Source organism: Biomphalaria glabrata, chromosome 1 (genome assembly GCF_947242115.1).
Source record: "Biomphalaria glabrata chromosome 1, xgBioGlab47.1, whole genome shotgun sequence".
In the NCBI taxonomy this organism is placed as follows: Eukaryota; Metazoa; Mollusca; class Gastropoda; family Planorbidae; genus Biomphalaria; species Biomphalaria glabrata.
Genome location: NC_074711.1, coordinates 7,491,839 through 7,514,946, shown reverse-complemented (window position 1 = coordinate 7,514,946; position 23,108 = coordinate 7,491,839). Strand labels below are relative to the sequence as shown.

Genomic DNA, 23,108 nt, shown 5'->3' with positions numbered 1-23,108 from the left:
CCTTCTGGTCTAGCTTGGACTTATTGATAACAAAGATTTTAATGGACTTATAACTCAACGAGCAGTAAGACCTCCTCACGATGCGTTATCGTCACACAAGAAAATACTTGAAAGCTTATCCCCCGTCGGTGTCTTCACAAAGTTTGAAGTAAAAATAGAAATTCTGGCATCATTTTTAGTGTCTCTCTACTTTTGACTGATGATTGATTACGATGTTGTCTATCTCCCCCCCCCCCCCCTCTCTCTCTTACTTTGCTTCAAATGCACAGGTATCATGAGCTCAATGTGGAATCTCATCTCCAAGAATCCAGTTGAGTGATGCTCCGCACTCTTCCGTTGTATCAGGCAGCGCGTGGACCGGAACTAGCTTAACGATCGGGTGTATTGATTGACATATAGCGACTTGGCCCCGTGGACCGTTCGCCGAGTCGTTTGTTTGGGGGGGGGGAGTGATGTAGCAAGAGGGAGGAAAGGGTGGAAACAAAATTTCTGTGTAAGGGCGAATCTTGACTCTTCAGTACTGGGGGGAATTCACTTTCCTTGCGCGTGTGTGTGTGTACATATATACCTGGGCAGTGTTGATTCTGGCATTGCTGGGATGTGGGGATTATCTCTGAACTGATTCCATAAGTCTCACAATGTGTTGATGGTGGATTTCTGATGTTGGATAATGGCTGTGTAATGGTGGATGTCTGGTTCCTAGACTTGAATTGTAAACTTGAGTTACATGGCATGTGAGATCCTACTCAGGACAGGTCGTAAGGTTAGACCTTCCATATTTTCTTTCTTCGCTCTAATTAGTTCCTGTTTGTGTCACTAGCACATATGAAAACCTAGTCTTCCTTTTTTATTTTAAATTATAGTTACAAAATCATTAGCTTGTCTTTCTTTGCCAATCCCAGTCAAGATTGGGATTTGTCAAAGAGACGCTAAGATATTATTATTAGATGGATATTAAAGATATTATTATTATTTTAGAAACGAATGAATACTCATTTTCTGTCGCTGCCAGGGTCGAGTTTCGTTAAAGAGAAACAAAATTCATTGTAGTCCCTATATCATTATTATTATTGATACAGTGGTAGTAGTATTGAAGAGCTTGTTTTTATGACAAATTAACTATTATTATTATTACTGTCTGCTCACACGTTTTTCTTTAATATTTCTGTTTGATCGTGTGTGTGTGTTTTTGGTCTTTAGAACGTATTGAAAATGACCACACACACACACACATTTTTATTATAATCTATATCACCACTCTCATTGTTATTACTTTTGTTTTCATTTTGATTATCTTGAGTGCGTTGATTTGTTATAGATTGTTATTATTTGTAATTTTGACTGCCTTTGTAACACTTGTGGCAAAACAAATAAAATTGTTCAAGTGTTGATTATTGCACGCTGACAGATTCGATTGTCTAATGATAATCACTAACACTAAATCGAGAAGAGGGGGGAAGAGCTAACCAAAAAAATTAACATCGAAAAAAGGAAAAAAGCTGGCGATTTCGCTTTTCTGCACTAATGCCTTCATTCCGGCCAGGCGGATTTGCCAACTATGATATGACTTTTTCAACTAAATCTCTAGGGTTTTTAATACGCAGAAGCTTTCTTTCTGTTCATGACGTCTGCACTGAAAGCAAACACGAGGGTAGGAGGCTGGGTTTTTATTTAGGTATTTACTGGGAAAGAAATACAGGGTGTGGTAGTGGTGCTGATGAGTTATTAAAACATTGGAATCACGTGCTAAGTAGTGAGCGGAAGTAAAGACACACACGTGTGAGTGAGCTGTATGAGAGCTTCCTCAATGACTCATTGGATTTAGTGCAGCTGTCAGTCAACATTGACCGTTGCATTGCATAAAGACAACAAACTACGTAGCGGCCCAGAAGTATATCATCTCGTGGAGCTCTAGTCAGGCAAAGAAAAAGGCCAAACATTTAGAGCTAGTATGATGCAACACTTTTCCCACGTTGTGCTTAATGTTGAAGGGTGAATCAGTGCAGGGGACGTTACTCACCCTAATGCGTGCCACGTATGAGAGTAACAGCAGTGGTCTACCTTTGTCTAGGTCACGTCCTGGGATTCAAGGCTTTGCATCTTTTTAACGGATTTATTATTGGGGGTCGATTCTGTTTTTACCTGCCAACCTTTTTTAAGGCAATGAAAGAATCTGGAATGATTGAGTGTACCAATAGAGAAACTTTTGAATGAAGTGAGTTATACAGTGACATTAAATGTCAAATAATGTCAGTAGTGATTGGAACTCATTTTGTATAGGCCACGTTTAACACTAAACTTGTTATAAAATAACTTTTTAATTCAGGACATGTCAGATATAAATTCAAAATATTTCGTTTTAATAACCCGAACGTTTTGCATTGTAGCGAGAGACTGCACTGACTAAGCTTTGTTCAGTTTTCATGCACTAACATAGATATGAACAAAGTTATTCTTACTCTCGCTGTTACAAAGCTTGTATGGACTCGCTCTGTCTGTCAGGTACACAGTGTGTACACGTTATTGCTCCCACTTTCCTGTCTCGGATCAAGCTCAAACTTTGAACAGTTATTCATTGTCCCAAACAAAACACGAATCCTTAAAAAAAAAAAGTAATTAAATAGTGTTAATTCATTGATTTTGTTTGAGTTAGAAAATGGGAAATAGAATCATACAGTATTGAGATATATTGCGGTAAATGTGCAGTTGTTTCCCATACAGAAGCTTTTTTTTTTTTTTAAGTTAATTTTCATTTTGATTGCTTGTTGTGTTTTTTTTTTAATTGACATTTCATTTTAATGGTTCGGAAAATGTCACTTGAAAATATTAAGCTACATTTTTTTTTGGGTTAATACTCTGTATGACTCCATCATTCCCTAGTCACTCTTTTGTGTATGTGTATGTCTGTGTAAAAAAAAAAAATTGGTCATATACCTATTATTCAGTTGGCGTCATCCTTGGTTTGTTGATACAGCCAAGGACTGCTGCACAGATTAGTGTTTTAATATTGGTGTCAGGAGTTGTATAGGGAAGAAAAAAAGAAGGCAAAGATTGCTTTAGTCAACACATTGCGAGCCGTGGTCGTCTCATCTTTTAGGGGTCTATGAGATAGGTGCGTAATATATAGATCTATATCTAGTTGACCCAACAAAAGTATTTGGCTGATGGCTACACATGCATCTAGTCACATTCTAGTGAGTTTGTATTCAGTGGTAGCGAATATGAGACAACAGAACAAACATTGGTGATGTGTAGTGACTGTTAGTGAGACAGTTTGGGTGAACAATATCGCCATGGTAGCAGTTTTACTTACGTCAACCAACAATCAACCCAGTGTAAGCCCAATCAATGATTGATGTTGGATTGAATATGAGTTTGACCCAAGTTTCCTCCCTTCGTCATAGGAGCACCGCTTTGGTAACGTGGAACGATGTAGGCGGAAGTTGGGTTAGGGTTATTTATAGATACGGGAAATCCCTTATTCTACCTGGTTTAAGGTTAGCTGAATAATTAAACGTGGAAGTATTTGCCTTCTATAATTAGCAGTTAGTTATTTGATTGATGTCTGTGCATGTCTCCTACCCTTCATTCTGTAAGCTCTTCATTGGCCTCACAGCATGAGAATGTAGCAACATTGACCTGATACAGACTTTAACATTTCTTGGGTCCCATATCCTTTGTTTTTCATTGTATTAAATTATAAAATGTATTATTATATACATCTAACACTTATCTTATAGATAACAGACGTAACTTAAAAAAAGATAATTACGTCCAAGGCATTTCATGTGTCAATGCACGATAATCAATGACTTAAAGTCTGCTAAGTTTATGGTTTTCCAGGCTGATTCAGGCAACCCATTCCAGTCTCTAATAACGTTTGGGAAGAAGGAGCACTTGTATGAATTTCTTCTAGCGTATGGAATCAGTAATGTGCCTCTATCTTTGTGTCTTTCTGAGTGTTTCATTAGGTTTTGTTTTTTCTATTTGTAAATTATTGACCCTAGAACTATGCTTGACCCTGAGCCTCGAAATAGAATGTGACTTGCGGTACTAGAGTGTTGATTGTGTGAATGTTTGAGCAGGACTGAAGCGAGTCTGACGTGTTTGTCTGTGACGCTCTGGTCCACATCGCCAAGGAGACGTAGGCAGTGAATGAAGAGCATCTTGTTCCGGTGTAGTTATTTCAGACGTTTGCCAGTACACAGTACTCGAGCAACACTTTCTACAAATAGCACTGACGCATTGGGTCCGTACTACTAGTGTATATGTGATGTCACTACACTCCCTTGTATACATGGAGAAACTGTTAGGCATATGGCCTCCCCCCCCCCCCCTTCCCTCCACATTGAGGTCAATGTTTGAACGTTGAACAAAGATAAATAAAGAGTCAGGTCTCCTCCCTGTGAGCTGTTGTCTCCCCTGCTCCTCCATATCCAGCACCCCCCTCCCCCCCTCTACTGGCATTAGGGATGTTAACTTGGGTTACCGTTCTTTTACTTTTCATTTTACTTTGATTCGAACGCTGGGATAACTTGGCAGGGATCTTGTTTCGATCGTGTGTGATTCTTGTGAGGTATTCTGGAGATTCGAATAACATGGAATGCATCATTACAGTGAGTGAATGTCCGGACGATTCAGGAGGCAGCGAAGACTGGGCAAGTAGATTTGATAGTTGGCTGCTTATCATTCTGTGCTGGGCAAGTAGATTTGATAGTTGACTGCTTATCATTGTGTGCTGGGCAGGTAGATTTGATAGTTGGCTGCTTATCATTGTGTGCTGGGCAGGTAGATTTGATAGTTGACTGCTTATCATTGTATGCTGGGCAAGTAGATTTGATAGTTGACTGCTTATTATTGTGTGCTGGGCAGGTAGATTTGATAGTTGACTGATTATCATTGTGTGCTGGGCAGGTAGATTTGATAGTTGACTGCTTATCATTGTGTGCTGGGCAGGTAGATTTGATAGTTGACTGCTTATCATTGTGTGCTGGGCAAGTAGATTTGATAGTTGACTGCTTATCATTGTGTGCTGGGCAAGTAGATTTGATAGTTGACTGCTTATCATTGTGTGCTGGGCAGGTAGATTTGATAGTTGGCTGCTTATCATTGTGTGCTGGGCAGGTAGATTTGATAGTTGACTGCTTATCATTGTATGCTGGGCAAGTAGATTTGATAGTTGACTGCTTATCATTGTGTGCTGGGCAGGTAGATTTGATAGTTGACTGATTATCATTGTGTGCTGGGCAGGTAGATTTGATAGTTGACTGATTATCATTGTGTGCTGGGCAGGTAGATTTGATAGTTGACTGCTTATCATTGTGTGCTGGGCAAGTAGATTTGATAGTTGACTGCTTATCATTGTGTGCTGGGCAGGTAGATTTGATAGCGTTCTGTTGGATTTCTCAGCATGGATTATGTCCAAGTTTCGTCTTAGGCATTGCTGCAGCATTTGCTAAGACCTATAGAGATTCTTCCCCTGTTCTTTAGCCATTTTCGAGTTATCTAGCCTAGGACAAATTAAGCCAAATTTATTTTCCAAAAAGAGATACCTAATTATTTATTATATTATATTATATTTTATTAATTATTTTTTTTATATTATTTGGTGGAGGGGGTACGTGTTTATATCTACGAAAGGCCGTTCCTAGAACTGTTGGATATAGAAACTATTTTGTTTTAAAACTTCTAGAGTCTGATCTTCAAAATTGTGTTTTCTTTCGTCGTTGCTGGGTTTTTTCAAAAGCGCTGGCAATGACTTTGCACAATTATTCATTGTTTCTAACAAAACACGAATCAATTGTAAAATTAACAAATCAATCAATTAATTAGTGGTAATGAATTAATTTTGTTTGATATAAGTAAGGGAAATATATCTTGCAATATTAAGATATTTTATTGTAAATGTGCAGTTCTTTCCCTTGTATATTTTTTTATTTGGCCTGTATTAACCAGTTCCAGTTGAAAACTTGTCACACAAGTTTTTTTAAAAAATAATATGACTCTCAAAAGTGGCAAATATGAACATTTTAAAGTACTATTGTGATAAACTTTCCCCCCAGATTTAGTTTTTTCTTTTTATATTTTGACATTTTCCATCATTTGTAACCACTCACTAAAATGTTCTATTTTTATGAGTTTGTTTAGTCATTTAGTGTACCACGCCGCCCATCTTTTTTTTTTTTTTTTGACGTAACATGGAGCCATCGGTCAAGCCTTTGTTTGTCGAAGAAACCTTAAATGACAGGAAGACTTGATTAGGTAAATAAAAAGAAGGTACTTTACAGCCAGAGGCCCTAACACCCACACAGTAAAACTTCATGGTGGGCGGTTTATTTACTGCTTTGTAAGTTAGGAGGCCATGGAATTAAAGTACATTCATGTTGTAGGCTTTTAGTTTATTGCCGCAAGGCTTTTTTACTTTCTAAATAGACCTACGTCTGTAATCTTTGTTTCAGACACATATTTAGTCACATTTTTAGAAATTAGCTTTGTGCTCCTCTTAATAACAACAGAGAGAGAGAGACACACACAGAGAGAGGGAGAGAGTACTACCGTATCATTATTGTTTAACGTAAACTTGTGTGTGTGTGTCGGAGGGTGCGGCTTTAGTTCAGAGCCGATCCTATGGCTCACATGAGGAAAATACAAAAAATGTCATTAAACTGATTATTTTCTCTCTTTTCCAAATCTGCTACGCCTACACACTGCTGTGTCTGCCCTTACATGTTGCTCATACGTTGGTTTCATGTCAACGTCTTGTTTGCTAGACAAGACACTCAAGCAAAACTTATTAAAACCACACTGAGACGTGAGTGACGTTTTGTCTGCTCTGCCGTTAAGCATTGAATGTAATCTTTCGAAACACATCCATCAACAAAAAGTTATCCATTTAGTCTTGTGAGACATAGTGCACATGTGATGCCCTAGATGTGTATTTCATTGACACAGGATGTCGGGATGGGAGAACGGGCTTCAAAGTCAGTTCCACTTTTACGACATTGACTTAAGCACGACTGACAACTGCATTGACTGCTGGATTGAAAGGATTGCCGCAAAGGAGACACTTATTTCCCAAACCCAAATATTAGAAAGTCTGAAAACCCTGTACTGTACATCTCGCTTTTATAGCTTAAAGCTAGTTGTAAGATCTTATTGATAAATCTGTGTATAAAGAAACCCTTAATGCAGTTAAATGATCGCTGTCTTATACCTAGTTGTAAGATCTTATTGATAGATCTGTATACAAGAAAAACCTAAATGCAGTTAAATGATCGCTGTCTTATACCTAGTTGTAAGATCTTATTGATAGATCTGTATACAAGAAAAACCTAAATGCAGTTAAATGATCGCTGTCTTATACCTAGTTGTAAGATCTTATTGATAGATCTATGTATAAGAAAAACCTTAATGCAGTTAAATGATCGCTGTCTTATACCTAGTTGTAAGATCTTATTGATAGATCTATGTATAAGAAAAACCTTAATGCAGTTAAATGATCGCTGTCTTATACCTAGTTGTAAGATCTTATTGATAGATCTATGTATAAGAAAAACCTTAATGCAGTTAAATGATCGCTGTCTTATACCTAGTTGTAAGATCTTATTGATAGATCTGTGTACAAGGAAACCCTTAATGCAGTTAAATGATCGCTGTCACCTCCTTGATATGAAGACAAAATAAACGGAAAATTGCATAACAGCATCTATTGTTTTTCATAAACTTATACTTACATAACTTGTTAATGCTGTTTCTGGGTCTCATCCCCCCCCCCCCGGCCAACTCAACAGACAAGTGGGGTTTAATATCCTGTACTAGGACCACTAGTTAGGACACTAAAATCAGGTCAACAGTCTCTGCATGTTAGGGTAAGAAGAACTTGTTGTAGAGCGCCGCAAGCTTACTTGGGGTGTCATGTTCATTGCTTGGATTGCCTCGTCAAGAGCTTTCTCCGGGTCAGCGTTCTCTAAGGTCAGAGGAAGTGAGCTCCTCACGACCTTGACACGCGCATTTTACGTCTGCTGTAATGGAATTCGGACTTCACATCGGCTCTTTCCATTCAGGCACATTTGTACTCAGCGAATAGTGTAAAATGTATCTTGTACATTGAAGTCAATCTTGGTTTTATGTGAGAGTCAATCTTGGTTTAATGTGAGAGTCAATCTTGGTTTTATGTGAGTGTCAATCTTGTTTTTATGTGAGAGTCAATCTTGGTTTAATGTGAGAGTCAATCTTGGTTTAATCCGAGAGTCAATCTTGGTTTAAAGTGAGAGTCAATCTTGGTTTTATGTGAGAGTCAATCTTGGTTTAATGTGAGAGTCAATCTTGGTTTAATGTGAGAGTCAATCTTGGTTTCATGTGAGAGTTTTGTTCAAATATTTAAATTGCGGCCTTAAAATGTGGTCTTCAAGAATGTTTAAAATGATCTCAATTGTTTAACATCGTGATAGGTCGCTTGATTTCATGTTGATTACATTGGTAGAAACTCGCACTAGGGTCATGTACCAAACAAATGACGTCAGTTGAGTCAGGTAGCTTGTCCTCCACCCACATCTGAGTGCCAGACCTTGTTGCTGGGGGCCAGATAGTTTTATGTATGTTTATTTACCCGTCCTCTGCTTGTTACCTTGGTGATAATACACCGTCAGCAAGTTCTAGAGCACACCAACTCTATGTACTCACAAGGTGTTTATATTTTCATTTGTCTTTTAGTCACAGAGCAATTGAAAGGTGATATATTTCATTCACAACATCTAGTTGTTAATCATTGGGTTCAATAAGAATCCTTTCATTTGACATTTTTTATTATCATTCTTCATCTGGTTGATTCTTGGACCTCTAGATAATATGAGCCTTCATACTGTCCTCAATCAGAGCTAGTGTTAACACCAATGTATACCCCCCCCTCTTTTTTTTTCTTTGTATTATTTTAAATAATTCACATAAACAAACAACAACAGAGAAAGAAACAAAATGGATGATCACTTCATAATGGCTTTGATGCGAGAAGTACAAGTGAACTCATTTGTTATGTAACTCACCATCTGGTGTCATTTATTCTGTATAACTCATCATATGGTGTCATTTGTTATGTATAACTCATCATCTGATGTCATTTGTTATGTATAACTCATCATCTGGTGTCATTTGTTATATAACTCATCATCTGGTGTCATTTGTTATGTAACTCATCATCTGGTGTCATTTGTTATAATACTCATCATCTGGTGTCATTTGTTATAATACTCATCATCTGGTGTCATTTGTTATATAACTCATCATCTGGTGTCATTTGTTATATAACTCATCATCTGGTGTCATTTGTTATGTATAACTCATCATCTGGTGTCATTTGTTATATAACTCATCATCTGGTGTCATTTGTTATGTATAACTCATCATCTGGTGTCATTTGTTATGTATTACTCATCATCTGGTGTCATTTGTTATATAACTCATCATCTGGTGTCATTTGTTATGTAACTCATCTTCTGGTGTCATTTGTTATATAACTCATCATCTGGTGTCATTTGTTATATAACTCATCATCTGGTGTCATTTGTTATAATACTCATCATCTGGTGTCATTTGTTATATATAACTCACCATCTGGTGTCATTTGTTATGTAACTCATCATCTGGTGTCATTTGTTATGTAACTCATCTTCTGGTGTCATTTGTTATAATACTCATCATCTGGTGTCATTTGTTATATAACTCACCATCTGGTGTCATGTGTTATAATACTCATCATCTGGTGTCATTTGTTATATATAACTCACCATCTGGTGTCATTTGTTATGTATAACTCATCATCTGGTGTCATTTGTTATGTATTACTCATCATCTGGTGTCATTTGTTATATAACTCATCATCTGGTGTCATTTGTTATGTAACTCATCTTCTGGTGTCATTTGTTATAATACTCATCATCTGGTGTCATTTGTTATAATACTCATCATCTGGTGTCATTTGTTATATAACTCACCATCTGGTGTCATTTGTTATAATACTCATCATCTGGTGTCATTTGTTATATATAACTCACCATCTGGTGTCATTTGTTATATAACTCATCATCTGGTGTCATTTGTTATAATACTCATCATCTGGTGTCATTTGTTATATATAACTCACCATCTGGTGATCAAACAAGAATGTGTTGCATGTTGAAGACGTGAACTCGTGTACTTTAGATCTCCTGTGTTCCAACTGCACCAACTGAGCAGTTCCTTGGCTGACTTTGTAATCTTGACACAACTCACCACGTCTCTCCCCCCCCCCCCCCAACACACTTTAGTTAAATGACACGTAGCACTAAGTCGTGGTGCCACACTCCACTCACACCGCGCCAACATCCCTCCTGACCTCAGAGAAAGAGCACCCCACCTTATTCTCTCCTCCCCCCCCCTCCCTAAAACCGACTACCTTACAAACGCAATTCTTGAGCCGGGAATTCGTCTGTTAAGTGATGTGGTGTCTTGTTGAACGCAGTGTTGAACATTTCCAGGATTAGAAAAAAACAACAACGAGTTTTACGCGGTTGTGTGTGTGTGTTTCTTTTACATGGGATGTTTCGGAGATTACGTAATGAAGTGTGCACTGGTTGTAGCGTTCAATGAACTGAACTTCTTGGTACTGGGATGAAGTCCACGTTATGAACTTGTTCAAGTTTGATTCTTGTTACTTCTCATTGCATTGTTCACTGTTTCGGTTGTTGGCATTACAATTCATTCTATTTCCAGTTCATTTAGTTTATTTTGATTTTAAATGTTTGAAACTTGATTTAATCACAGTGTTAAATTGATGGAACTGCTAAGGATGCAGTTTGGGGTGCACGAAGGTGGATGAATTGTTTCTGGGCATAAGAAGAGACGCATTTGCTCGAAAGTTTCTGGTTTAGATTTGCTTACTCAAGTCACTGACCTAAATTGGTAAAGCGCAGTCGTAGAGACGCAAGAACCTGGGTTGTGGTGCCACCGACGCTATGTCGTTTGTCGGAGTGTGTTCTCGTGAATTTAGTTGAATTGAGAAGTCAAGATTGTAAAATGTTAGTAAAATGTTTTACATGTTTTGGATGTTACTTCGGAGTTGAAGATAGTTTACTTCCTAGTCCAAACCTCCCGCAGGACGACGGGGGCTGGCAGCGGGCAGGGTATGAACCTAGGTCCACCGAGAAGTCCGAACGACAGTCCAGCGCGCATACCGCACGACCAGGCAGCCATCCGATTTATTTAACTGTCTCGTGCGTCTACCAAACATTTCGAACTGGGCTTTCTACCTAAAGAGTGTCTGCTTCTCATGGCGTGACAAATGGACTGTGTCAATGAATAATACAGTATCAAATTTGAACTTAGACAGTTTGAACTAATAGTTTGTTTATATGGTGCTTATCTCTGCATTGTTAGTATTTTTTAATTTACGCTTGAGTTCTGATTGATTGTGAACTTGAGATTTAGCTGTTCCTTTTCATTTCACTACAATCCTTATTTTGTATTACAAAAAAAAAACATATAGGGGAAAGAATCAGAACTAAAGATTTGAAATGGAGTTATCTTCTCGTCTTTACTAGTTCTTAAAATGTGTTCTAAATTTAGAGTATGATTCTTCTGTTCTGGACAGGTGGTTATGGTCAATCGTGTTTTGTCTCCAGTGGCCCAAGGCTAAGTTTGGAGGGCTCAGTACTTGCTTCTGATTGGCCCACTGACAATGACCATAACGTATATCTCGGGGCTGACAGCTGCTGTTGTGTGTCTGTCTAGCATTATGATTGTCAGTTTGATGCTGACCTTTCACCTCCCACACTTCGATCAATGATAGACGGTCATATCCACTCTCGTCCTGTCTCTGTATGGGGTAGTTTCGGATCTCTTCTCAGTCACGTGGGTGTGTTGTTTACATTAATGACCTCATTGATTTCATTGTAATTTAAACATGAAAATAGTCTAGATCTATACATCTTTAAGTAATAAAAACTATGTTATAATAATTCACTAATTTTTATGATTATTTAGTAGGTCTACTAAATCTAGGCTAGCTCTAAATCTAGATCTACATCTTATCATAGGAAGACATTGCCATTATTGCCATGGATAAGACCACAGTCACGTGACTTTTTATAAAGTAGGTCAGAGGAACTACCTCATTATGTCAGTAGAATATTCAAATGCACATTTATTAATTCTACCCTTTTAAAAATCCAATGCTCTATGTCCGGCTGATTTCCATTGTACGGACATTATCACGTGATTGTACCACGCGTGCCCCACTCAGACAACTGAGGTGCGACCTTGTGTGATGAGACATTCACTGATGCTGTTATAGGATGTCAGTGAGCTCATTGTGTACCATCACCAGGGACCACTCTGTGGTGCGGTTTTTGGTCCGAATCAGCGTCTGGTTCTATAAACCGGATACGACCGTATTTCTTTTGTCTCACTATGGCGCTCGGGTGGCAACGGACATTAGAGGAGACGATTGGGCCAGTGGGGAAGCTAAAAAGAACCCCCGTTGGGGTGTCCAAGGACCGATTCTACTGAACTGGCTGGGATAGACGAAAGACCCAACAAACATGTTAATATCTACACACCGTTCTTCTAGGGGGGGGGGCTTTTTTATGGTGGGCACCTGCACGGCTACATGGCAACATGGGAGAGTTTCCTGGTGTGTTCGGCCTTTGGCCTCGCTTCTACTCCAAAATCATGTGATACGAGCCATTGGTAACAGGGATGTTTTAATTTACATCTGCTTGGATCTTTTCCAGACAGAAGTTTGTTCATACAGACAGATGGAAGCAAACTTTAATAAACCTAGTTCCGAGTCTTAGACCCAACTCTTATATGACTTATTACGAAGAAGCATTGACATTGTATATAAAGTCTAGAGGTTTAGATCTAGTTTTGTTCATTTAGCAAAGACCAATGCATTGTTTTCCCTACCCTGACGCGAGCTTTGCAATCTGTTACGAGATGTACTATCAGCCCCGTCACTGGGACCCTTTATTAAGGAGAAATGGATTTCAATTATGTTTATGGTACTTGTTTTTAGGATTGGACATGTTCAAACGAAAGTTCAGTCAAAGTAATCTGCTCTGTATTTCTAGGGGAACTTTTCCCCTAAATCGTCTTGTTCTTGTGACTGTGACCGTGACCTGCCTGACTCTATGTCGAAGGTGCCGCTATGACCCACTCGTATACCCCCCCCCCCCCCCCCCCACTATTTTTAAAAAAATGAAGTAGTCTTTTGCTGACAAAAGTGAAGTGTGTATGTGCTACCCCCCCCCCCCTCCCCCATTCCCATCTTATTGAAAGCAACTTATCTCAAGTCACTTAGTCACTGTCTATTATGAAGTTATTTCCTACGGAAGATGACATCACTTCACCTCTTGATTCACCTGTCCCACACAACGGGGGGAGGGTGGCGCTACTTGTTGCAGCACGTGATCTTAGTAGCTGACTGTAATCTTGTCTCATTGCCCGATGAGTGGTCTCGCGTTCAATAAATGTTTGTGCTTGTTTTTTTTTTTGGAAAAAAAAAAAGGGGGGGGGGCGGTGAACTTATTATTTTTACTAGGCTCTGCACATTTCTTTGAGATTGAATGTCATGTGACACTTTGGGAATGTGGAAGTGTTCCTCTCTTACTCTTCCTTCCTCAGTCTCAGTGATCTTACACTCTCTCTGTCTGTCTCATCTGTCACTCTCTCTTATCTGTCACTGTTTCTCTCTCTCCCTCCTTACTCTCCATCAAGTGTCTATCACTCTCCTAATCCTGTGTCTCTATTGCGAAACACTGTCAGCTCGTCTACTTTCTATTATTCATCTCACTTTAAACACACGTCAAATCCAACAACCTTTTTTTTTTTCTCGCTTCCTTCTAGTTCTTCCTCTCTACCGCTTTCTCTCTCTCTCTCCTTTTCTCTCGCTCTCTCTCCTTTTCTCTCGCTCGCTCTCTCCTTTTCTCTCTTTCTCTCTCTCCTTTTCTCTCTTTCTCTCTCTCTCTCTCTCCTTTTCTCTCTTTCTCTCTCTCTCTCCTTTTCTCTCTTTCTCTCTCCTTTTCTCTCTCTTTCCTTCTCTATAACCTGGCTCTACCACTGTCTCGCTCCCCCCCCCTCCACCGCGATCTATTCTCTCTCTCCTTACGTGTTTATTACAACAGTTTTTAATCCTATATGTCTTTGATCTACCTCCCACCCCCCCCCCACTTCAATTTCCCCGTTTCTCTCCCCCCCCCCCCCATTTTTTTTTTAATCCAAAGCGAAAGACAAATCTGCCGTCCAGTGGTATACAAGGGCAGATAATTCGTCAACACTAACAGATTTCTTTCTTAGTCGCTTAGGACAGAAGAAAGGATCTAACGGTAGTAGCGGTTTGGGAATGCGGGGGGGGGGGTGATATTTAATCACGTCTCCCATAGTCCAACCTAGTGTCCTCACCCACACAAAGCCAGCCGCTGTGACCGACATATTGATGCGAAGCCCCATGGTTGGTGTTATCAAGCAAACACACACACACACCACCACAGGCACACACGCCGTGAAGGTGTGTAACAAGCGGTGTGCTGATAAACTATGGACGCGTTCGTCGGGCATAATTTCCATTCAAGCATTGTGACGACAGTGTTATTTGTTGCTATGTGCTGTGTGTTATCCCCCTTGTATTGTTTACTTTCGGCTAGAGGAAATTAATCCTTGTTAATTCTTTTTGACAAAGGTTTGTCTGTTGGCTTGACACGCTGTTGTGTTATCTTATAGACCTTTTTTTTTATTCATTGTTTCAGAGGAATGCAATTAGTAAGAGGCCACGGCTTCATTAATTATTAATTAAATTATCACAAGCTTAAGGTTTCGCTATAACTTTGTTCCAATGATTTCCTAGATTGTTTATACTTTCATTAATCCAATTGTAACTTTACAATTGAAGTTGTTGCTGTACTGTAACATGGTATCCAGCATGCACGTGTAGTTCTGTGTGAGTTCTGCCGGTGTTCATGCCTCCCCATCTCCTGAGTTGTATACACTCATGCGGAACATCTCACCTGTACCTACAACCACTTGACTTGCTTGTATGTGTCTACTTTTCTTTTCTGGACCAAGTGTTTGGGCGGAAAGAGATCTAAGAGTCCTTCATAGTCCTGGACGTAGGCTGTTCTCTTCGCTGGCACACGAGTAATGTGAAGCTAATGACCATCCCAATTAATTGTGTCCAGTTGTTAGTCCTATGTTGACATACTCTAATTGTTCTGTCACATAGCGCTGTATAGATGTAAGATTCGTTCTACTTTGTTAGTTCTGCTTCTAGGTCTAGACCTCTAACTGAACTCTTCCAGTAATGTTTTCACCATAAATCAAAATTCTGAGCATTTCGCTTGAATATTTTATAGAGACAGGACACTAGACAGAGTTCATTTCTGGTGTATGATTCATTCACCTGTGTATCTAGTGCATGTAGATTGTAAAATAATGCTTGCTGGTGGTAAATACAATGTAATGTAATTGTTTAGGAATTTAGAAAGGACTCGTCCTATATTCTATACAATTATAATGGATATGAGTAGCGTCCTGTATAGATCTATAACGAATTTATTTCTGCTTCCAGAGATATATGTCACTGACGAGAGTGACATCGGATCATTAAATGTCTAACAGGCGATCTAGCTTCTTGTTATATGTGTATGTTTTTTAAAAATCATTTTCCTTGTGTTGTATTTACTTATCACCAGAGGCTACCGTTTGAACCATTTCAAGAGTTTCATATGTAGCAATCATTCATTGAGTTCATTTAGGCATGACCTTTGGCCCAGATACAACACTGGCTTTGAGCCGAGGGTTAGAGATTATTTTCACTTTAACTGTGTCATGTTTACTCTACTGGAACTAGGTATAGAGCCAGTGTAGAATGCTGTGTTACTTTGTAACACTCTGTTTGTTTGTACACATTTTATTCTTGTGTCTGTGCGCCAGTGAGCAACCAGGTTTATTAATCGTCTGCTCTCGTAGTCAGTGTCGGCTGAGTTGTGTCACCACACTGTTGTTAACTCCCTTGATTCTGTTTATGACAAAGTTAGTGTCAGTCTGACAGTCATTCTAAAAAATGTACCGTCTTTTTTTTTCTTTAGCTCCAGAATTAGATCTAGCACATGATGAAAAAATAAAGTCTACCGAGGAAAACAAAATTGTAAAGAATCTAAATCTAGGAGTTTTTTTCAAAAAGCTAAAAGACTAGAATTTATATTCCAATGTGATAATAGTGTTTGTATTTCTATAGGTCAGTGCGTTTTATGTTTACACTCGGTGTAGATTCTAGATCCCGTCTGGTAACAGGCAATGAACAGTAATGTGTTAAAACACTGTTAGTACCATTGTTAACAATGAGGTGATCTTTATGTGTGTGCGCGTGTGTGACTTTCTACCCCGTTGGTTATGACCACTTCGTTGCTAGTTGAATACCAGTCTGTGATACTGTTGGGATGACCTTCCCGAGGTGACCGCTATGACGTTATGGATAAAATTTTGCTCAGGAAAAATTCGGACTCTAGGAAGAGCGACAACGGCAAGAAATTGCCGGAACCGGACAGCGGACCCAGCTCGCCCCTCATTTTGGAGGACATGAGTATGTTTTACTTCAGACAGCTGGTGACCAGTCTTAAGGTAATGGAGGGGGGCACCAGTTAGTCAATGAGTTATTAAATGGAATCTGCGAGTTACGCAAATAGGGTCTGTAAGAGAATGAGTTATGTAAATAGGGTCTGTAAGAGAATGAGTTATGTAAATAGGGTCTGTAAGTGAATGAGTTATGTAAATAGGGTCTGTAAGAGAATGAGTTACGTAAATAGAGTCTGTAAGAGAATGAGTTACGTAAATAGAGTATGTAAGAGAATGAGTTACGTAAATAGAGTATGTAAGAGAATGAGTTACGTAAATAGAGTATGTAAGAGAATGAGTTACGTAAATAGAGTATGTAAGAGAATGAGTTACGTAAATAGGGTCTGTAAGAGAATGAGTTACGTAAATAGAGTCTGTAAGAGAATGAGTTATGTAAATAGAGTCTGTAAGAGAATGAGTTATGTAAATAGGGTCTGTAAGAGAATGAGTTACGTAAATAGGGTCTGTAAGAGAATGAGTTATGTAAATAGAGTCTGTAAGAGAATGAGTTATGTAAATAGGGTCTGTAAGAGAATGAGTTACGTAAATAGAGTCTGTAAGAGAATGAGTTACGTAAATAGAGTATGTAAGAGAATGAGTTACGTAAATAGAGTATGTAAGAGAATGAGTTACGTAAATAGAGTATGTAAGAGAATGAGTTACGTAAATAGAGTATGTAAGAGAATGAGTTACGTAAATAGGGTCTGTAAGAGAATGAGTTACGTAAATAGAGTCTGTAAGAGAGTGATTCAAACTCTGGATGGGGAAATCAGTAAAGAAAGATAAGATAATGAAAGATAATTGAATCATCAAATCTTAAACCGAATGAAGAGACAAAAGGGTGAACAAGGCTTGGAAAGCTAAAACTCTATGTATTGAAAGATTGACCCAAAATGTCAGTAGGTTTGTACAGTCAGGCAATACTTTGGTCATTATGTCTGACCAACTTCTTATGAAACAGACAACGAATGTACTCTGGGACACCACCATCTATTATAGACAGTTATATTTCCTACTTCACGCCAGTTTGGGGGAGCTACGTGTAGCTTAGAGACCCTAATAACGCTGAATATATACCTGCAGGGTAGGAAGGGTTTGACTATAATGTAGTGGGAAGTCATTTTCTCCCCCCTCCCCCCCCAACCCGTTAGGCGGACGTAGATACTTCGTTTCTGTAGGCCTTGGGCAATGTCACTGTACACATTGGCCTTGATCAAACACAACACTATCTTTATACACGCATTTACACAAGAAGGAAAAATTGAAATAGAAGCTTTATAGAATTATATATGTGGAATTGTTTATTTTGGAAAGAGCATGTTTCTAAAGTAATAACTTAGTAATACATTTATATTGAATTCAATTAGAAAATGTATAAAGAAGAAGAATATATGAACAGAAACTTTCTTCAGACTGTGAAAATTCGAGTGAAAACATTATCATGATTATAATTGGTGATAGAGCTATTGCATTAATTAAATTGTATTCATATCCCCGTGTATGAGTTTTGATGAGGGTTTGTAAGAAAGACAGAAATTCCAACTAAAAGCCCTGGCGTAGATTTTTAAAAAAAATTTAGTTATAATGATACAAATTAAATACAATAATCTGGTTTCGAACGAAATAGTCGGAATACAAATATAGCCAAAATTAACTTCAGTAAGCTTGCAGCGTGTATTTGTGGGCCACTATTGCGTTCGTAGGCCGTCTTTCGTTCTGACTTAACTGGCTTTCACTAAATGCATAATATAGACTCTATAATGTGTTGGTACTGTTCACTGAGAGCTTAAGTTTAAATGTGAATGGAACATTGATTGATCTATTTGACAAATGTTGTGTCCTGGCTGTAATAAAAGAATTGAAGTCAACAAAACATAATCTAGTCTTCTAACTGACGTTTTAAACTGTTTTTAAAGGGATGGGGCTGTCTAACACTAAGCTCTGGCATTGTTCTTTCATAACGGGAATGGTGAGTGTGTGTGAGAGGGTGTCCAGTTTGAAAAGAAAGAGGAAAAATCGTCTTCCCCCCCCCACCCCCCAATAAAAATATATCGAACAGATTAATCGTTGTTAGGTGCAAGATAAGTCTTAAACCAGGGGTTCTCAACCTGTGGGTCGCGACCCCCTTTGGGGTCGATTGACGATTTGCCAGGGGTCGCCAAAGACCATCGAAAAAATGAATTGTTATTATCTTTTCTTCTATTGCTGTATGTGTGAGCGGGGGGGGGGGGTTCGCAGAACAGTGGGGGATTGTAAAAAGGGGTCGCCGAGCATAAAAGGTTGAGAACTGCTGTCTTAAACGGAGGTAACACTACAATGACCAAATCCAATAACACACAGGCGAAAGGCGAACACTGCAGAAAATACACGAGGCTAATGAACGGTGTTGAATATGACTTTTATTACGCCATTGAAGGGAACTGTCAAATGTCGATGAGCTAAATAGCTACTCCAAAAACTAAAGCTGATCTCTCTCTAAAGCTGCCAAGAGTATTCTGTGTTTACTTTCGTAACACTTCAAAGCCTGGTCTTGTTTTTAATAGTCGCGTCATGGTATCCCTTTGATGAAATCACTTTCCGCCTAAAATTCCTAATCGTACCAAAGTAAAGTCAAGTTCCCCTTTCAGACCTTGCGATCTATAATGTATCTATAGGGCAGATGATGTTAAGGTCGTCTGTTTCTTCGGCCAACGCTTAAATACCAACCGCCTTCGCTTTCTTCAACAAAAGTCAGGTACCCGTTAGAGTTGGGTGGACTCGGGGGGCGCTCTAAAAATCCCGAAATTTAAAATACCCGTCTTCACCGAGATTCGAACCCATTTCGGAAGCCAAGCGCTTAACCACTCAGCCACCTCGCCCCATCGTACCTTTAGCATCATACACTTTTGTCCCAGATGTGTTTCATTAAATACAGATCGGACTAGTGCGAAGTGAACAAAGCTCTCAATGAAGAACTGAGATGTTTGACATGGCGGCACAAGCTCATCAAATCAATAGGAGCTGAAGGAACACGGTGTCTTCATTTGTGTCTCTTCAGCTGAAAACCTCGTCACTTCATACAGTGGCAATAAGACATCAGTTGAACTAGTCCAGAACATCAAGTGAAAAAAAAAAACGAGCTATTATTTTCTCACCTAAACATTCCTTGGATCAAGTCAAAATACATACGTGTATATGTTTGTGGGTGCGTGTGTGTGTCGGAGAGAGGGGGGGACTTTCTATATAACAGTGACTCAACCAACACATTGGGTAATTGTATTTTTTTCCTACGCTGCAGATTTCAAGTAGTGGATCTACATCTGTTTCTCTTACTTTTGAAAGGGGGGATTAACGTAGCTTTAACGTTTTTGTTAAGATAATCCCCCCAGCTTATCACACTGTCAGCTGATTCGTCGGAAAGTTCTGCTTCTCGAAACAAACATTAAAATCTAATCTGTAGAACAACTTTCTGTCTTTCCATCTAGAGCTATGAAATGTACGCTATCTTTGGGACGCTAAACATCGTTCTTACAGAGTGTTGTTTCTTAAAGCGACCTTTGTATTGAAAAGTCGATTTTGTGTTTGTGGTTTCTGTCCGTCTCACACCGCCACGTGCTTTCTTTTTTTTAATTATTATTATTATTAGAAAATGCATTTTGTATTCATACATGTATATACCTTTTCTAAAACAAAGTGAAGATGGCAGTTCGATATACGTTCAATTTATCTCGAAGGCAATATAAGAGTTAGGAAATCCTATTTCACTTTCCTCTAAATCGTGTTTACATAGATACACCAACGACTAATGGTCCACAGAAGTTTTATCTTTCTGGCCCATTATTATTTTCTTTATCCATTTTTTTTTTTAAATTACCCACCCAGTAATTAATTCGGTATGAAATAGTATGTATGCATAATCTGAACAAGATTACATATCGAGTCAAAATGATTCTTATAACAATACCTCTATTCAACTCGTACCTTCGAGGAAACTTAATGCTAAAACCTTCTGGGTGCAAACCTCAAAAACTTGAGAAGACAAGGATCTCAAAAACGCTCTAACGATTTTCCTAGAAATTTGATAGTTGATGTATATCGTTGGTTAAAGAATTACTAGCTCGTTGGCCACACTGGGAAACCCTAGTTTGACCGTTATAATTTTTCAAAGCTCAAAAAGAACTATATTTAAGTTTGGCAAGAGAACTACAAAATATTTATCTTAAACGGTCTCTACGTCTTTTGGGTATCTCGCTTGTAGGCATTATATTAGTCAAGAGTTTAATGAATGAGTGTTCAGGAACATTTTGTACATCTTCTTCTGGGTCTAAATCTAAAGACCTATCATTAGAATATTATTAAGTCTAGTACATTCGCTTAACCAGGATTTTTCATGGCCGTCTAACATTCATTAGTTATTAAGTATAGAACTATATAAATAATCGCTATATAAGTTGTATAAAAGAAATCTTTTTAAAGATGTTTTTTCTTTGTTTTTTGTCTGTTACTGATTACTAAAGATTTTGTCTCTTATTGGCCAGTCGATGGTCACTGTTGTGAATGTGATTTGGGTGTTAGTTTGTCTGTTACTGATTACAAAGATTTTGTCTCTTATTGGCCAGTCGATGGTCACTGTTGTGAATGTGATTTGGGTGTTAGTTTGTGTATGACGTAATGCTTAAATACAAATGACCCTCAGGGCATTCTTCGAGTTTGTTTTCACACAAACTCTCTCTGTCACTTTGTTCAATGAAGTTCAGTTAACGTGTTTGTGCATGGTGTGTGTGTGTGTGTAAGCATCCAAAACGTAAGCTACATATTTCCCCTACAGTTCATGTTGTTTTATTGTTATGCCCTGGGCACGAACTTTTTTTTTTCCCACTAAACTTTTATGTCGAACAGCAGTTTGGGTAAAAATCACATTTGTTTCTCTGTAATTAGCTCGATGAGTCAGACCGGACTCTGTCAGTCAGTGAGAGGGGTTTTTTTTGTCGCACCTGTACAGGAGTCAGACACTGCTCGTTAGCTAACCGGTGGGTGTGTGTGTGTTCGTGTGTTGTCTGCAGTCACAGCTTACACCCACCTTTCTTTAGTTGAGCTCACTTGTAAATGTCACGCATCATTTGTCTGCATTTCACTGCATAGGTCTACTGATTGGTCTAGCGCAGTAACACGAAATTATAACTCGTGTAAGCTTGGCGTCCGCTTTCATGAGTGAACATTGGACAAAATGTGTATGCATACATCAGCTTCTTAGTCAAATGTAAACTCTATATTATGTACTCTTATATGGTTGTGAAACTTGGACCCTGAACTCTGAGGCTCAAGGAATTCAATTGCTGGATATCAGATAACAGGAAAGGAAGACAAATGAGTTTGTACTTTTACAAGTCAATACTATGCCTGCCAAAAAAAAAAAAGGAGAGACTCCTCAATACTGTTAAGAGACGAAAGCTGAGCTGGTTCGGTCATATTGTAAGACCTGACTTATTGTCAAATGTCATCCTTTAAGATACAGTGGAGGTAGCACGAAGAAAGGTTCGTCCATTGAAAAGCTGGCTGGACAACGTAAAAGAATCGTCACAGCACCCCAACATCGTAAGTCAAGGGACAGATGATATGTGAGATGGGTGCAATAGTAAGGAGTCTTAGAAATTACAAAGACAAGATAATTACGACTGATCCACATCCATGTGTTTATCTAGTCGTGCCTTTTAATTAAAGACATTAAACTGCCTGATAAGTCATGGGTTTCCCTGACTGATATAAAACTCTTGCTAAGTCATGGGTTTCCCTGACTGATATAAAACTCTTGCTAAGTCATGGGTTTCCCTGACTGACTCAGAAGACACGTTCTATGCTGTAATGGCACTATGAAAAAAGATCGTTATCATTTGTAATGTTAATTCAGCTACTCGTAGGTATAGCTCCTTAGAAAGTATCCGTTAGAACATAAACATCGCAAAGAGACGTAGAAAGGTAAGGAGGTAGGTTGAAGTGCGAGTCTGGTCGTGTGGATCTGGTTGGGGAAACTTTGATTGATATACTTTGCCAGGGGGGAAACAATCTGGACACTAAGAATGCTGACCTTAATTAGTATTAACTCTGTGTGTGTGTTAGCGACATTTGAGATTGGATGCGACATCACACCTTATTTTTTTTACGCCCTAACTTGTTGTGGTCCCCAATTAGTGTTGTCCTCTGTTTGCACAATGTATAAACAAGTCATCAGGCTCAAAGTGTTAGAGAGAAAAGAGTTAAATATAGCCCTATTGGTGGTAACATAGACAGAGATGACATCGATAGATCTAGAAATATAGATGCAAGTGAGTTTGAGACGTCTAAAATTGCTGTTCTAATGACTACAAATTGATTCATTCTCCACACCCATTCATAAAAAGGTTTAATTGTAAAGGCCTGCACGAGCCCCCGTGGTGTTTGATAATTGAAACCTGGTCTAGTGCTGGATCTGACGTAGTTAGCGACTGCAT

At 38.7% G+C, this 23,108-nt stretch overlaps 1 protein-coding gene across 9 annotated transcripts in view; it reads left to right on the top strand.

Moving 5' to 3' along the window:
- Positions 1 to 23,108, top strand: part of LOC106068421 (rhotekin-like) — a 57,375-nt gene that overhangs the window by 11,241 nt on the left and 23,026 nt on the right. The window contains exons 1-2 of one of the 9 annotated variants that reach the window (XM_056019390.1): positions 14,503 to 14,710; positions 16,265 to 16,647. The exons of 4 other annotated variants lie outside the window; for them this stretch is intronic. In XM_056019390.1, the coding sequence (XP_055875365.1) occupies positions 16,498 to 16,647 (150 nt within the window). In that variant the 5' untranslated portion in view covers positions 14,503 to 14,710; positions 16,265 to 16,497. Of the gene's footprint in view, positions 1 to 488; positions 764 to 4,527; positions 4,659 to 14,502; positions 14,711 to 15,881; positions 16,648 to 23,108 lie in introns of those variants that run through there. 4 more of the 9 variants (XM_056019400.1, XM_056019435.1, XM_056019426.1 and 1 more) reach the window with 4 other exon arrangements.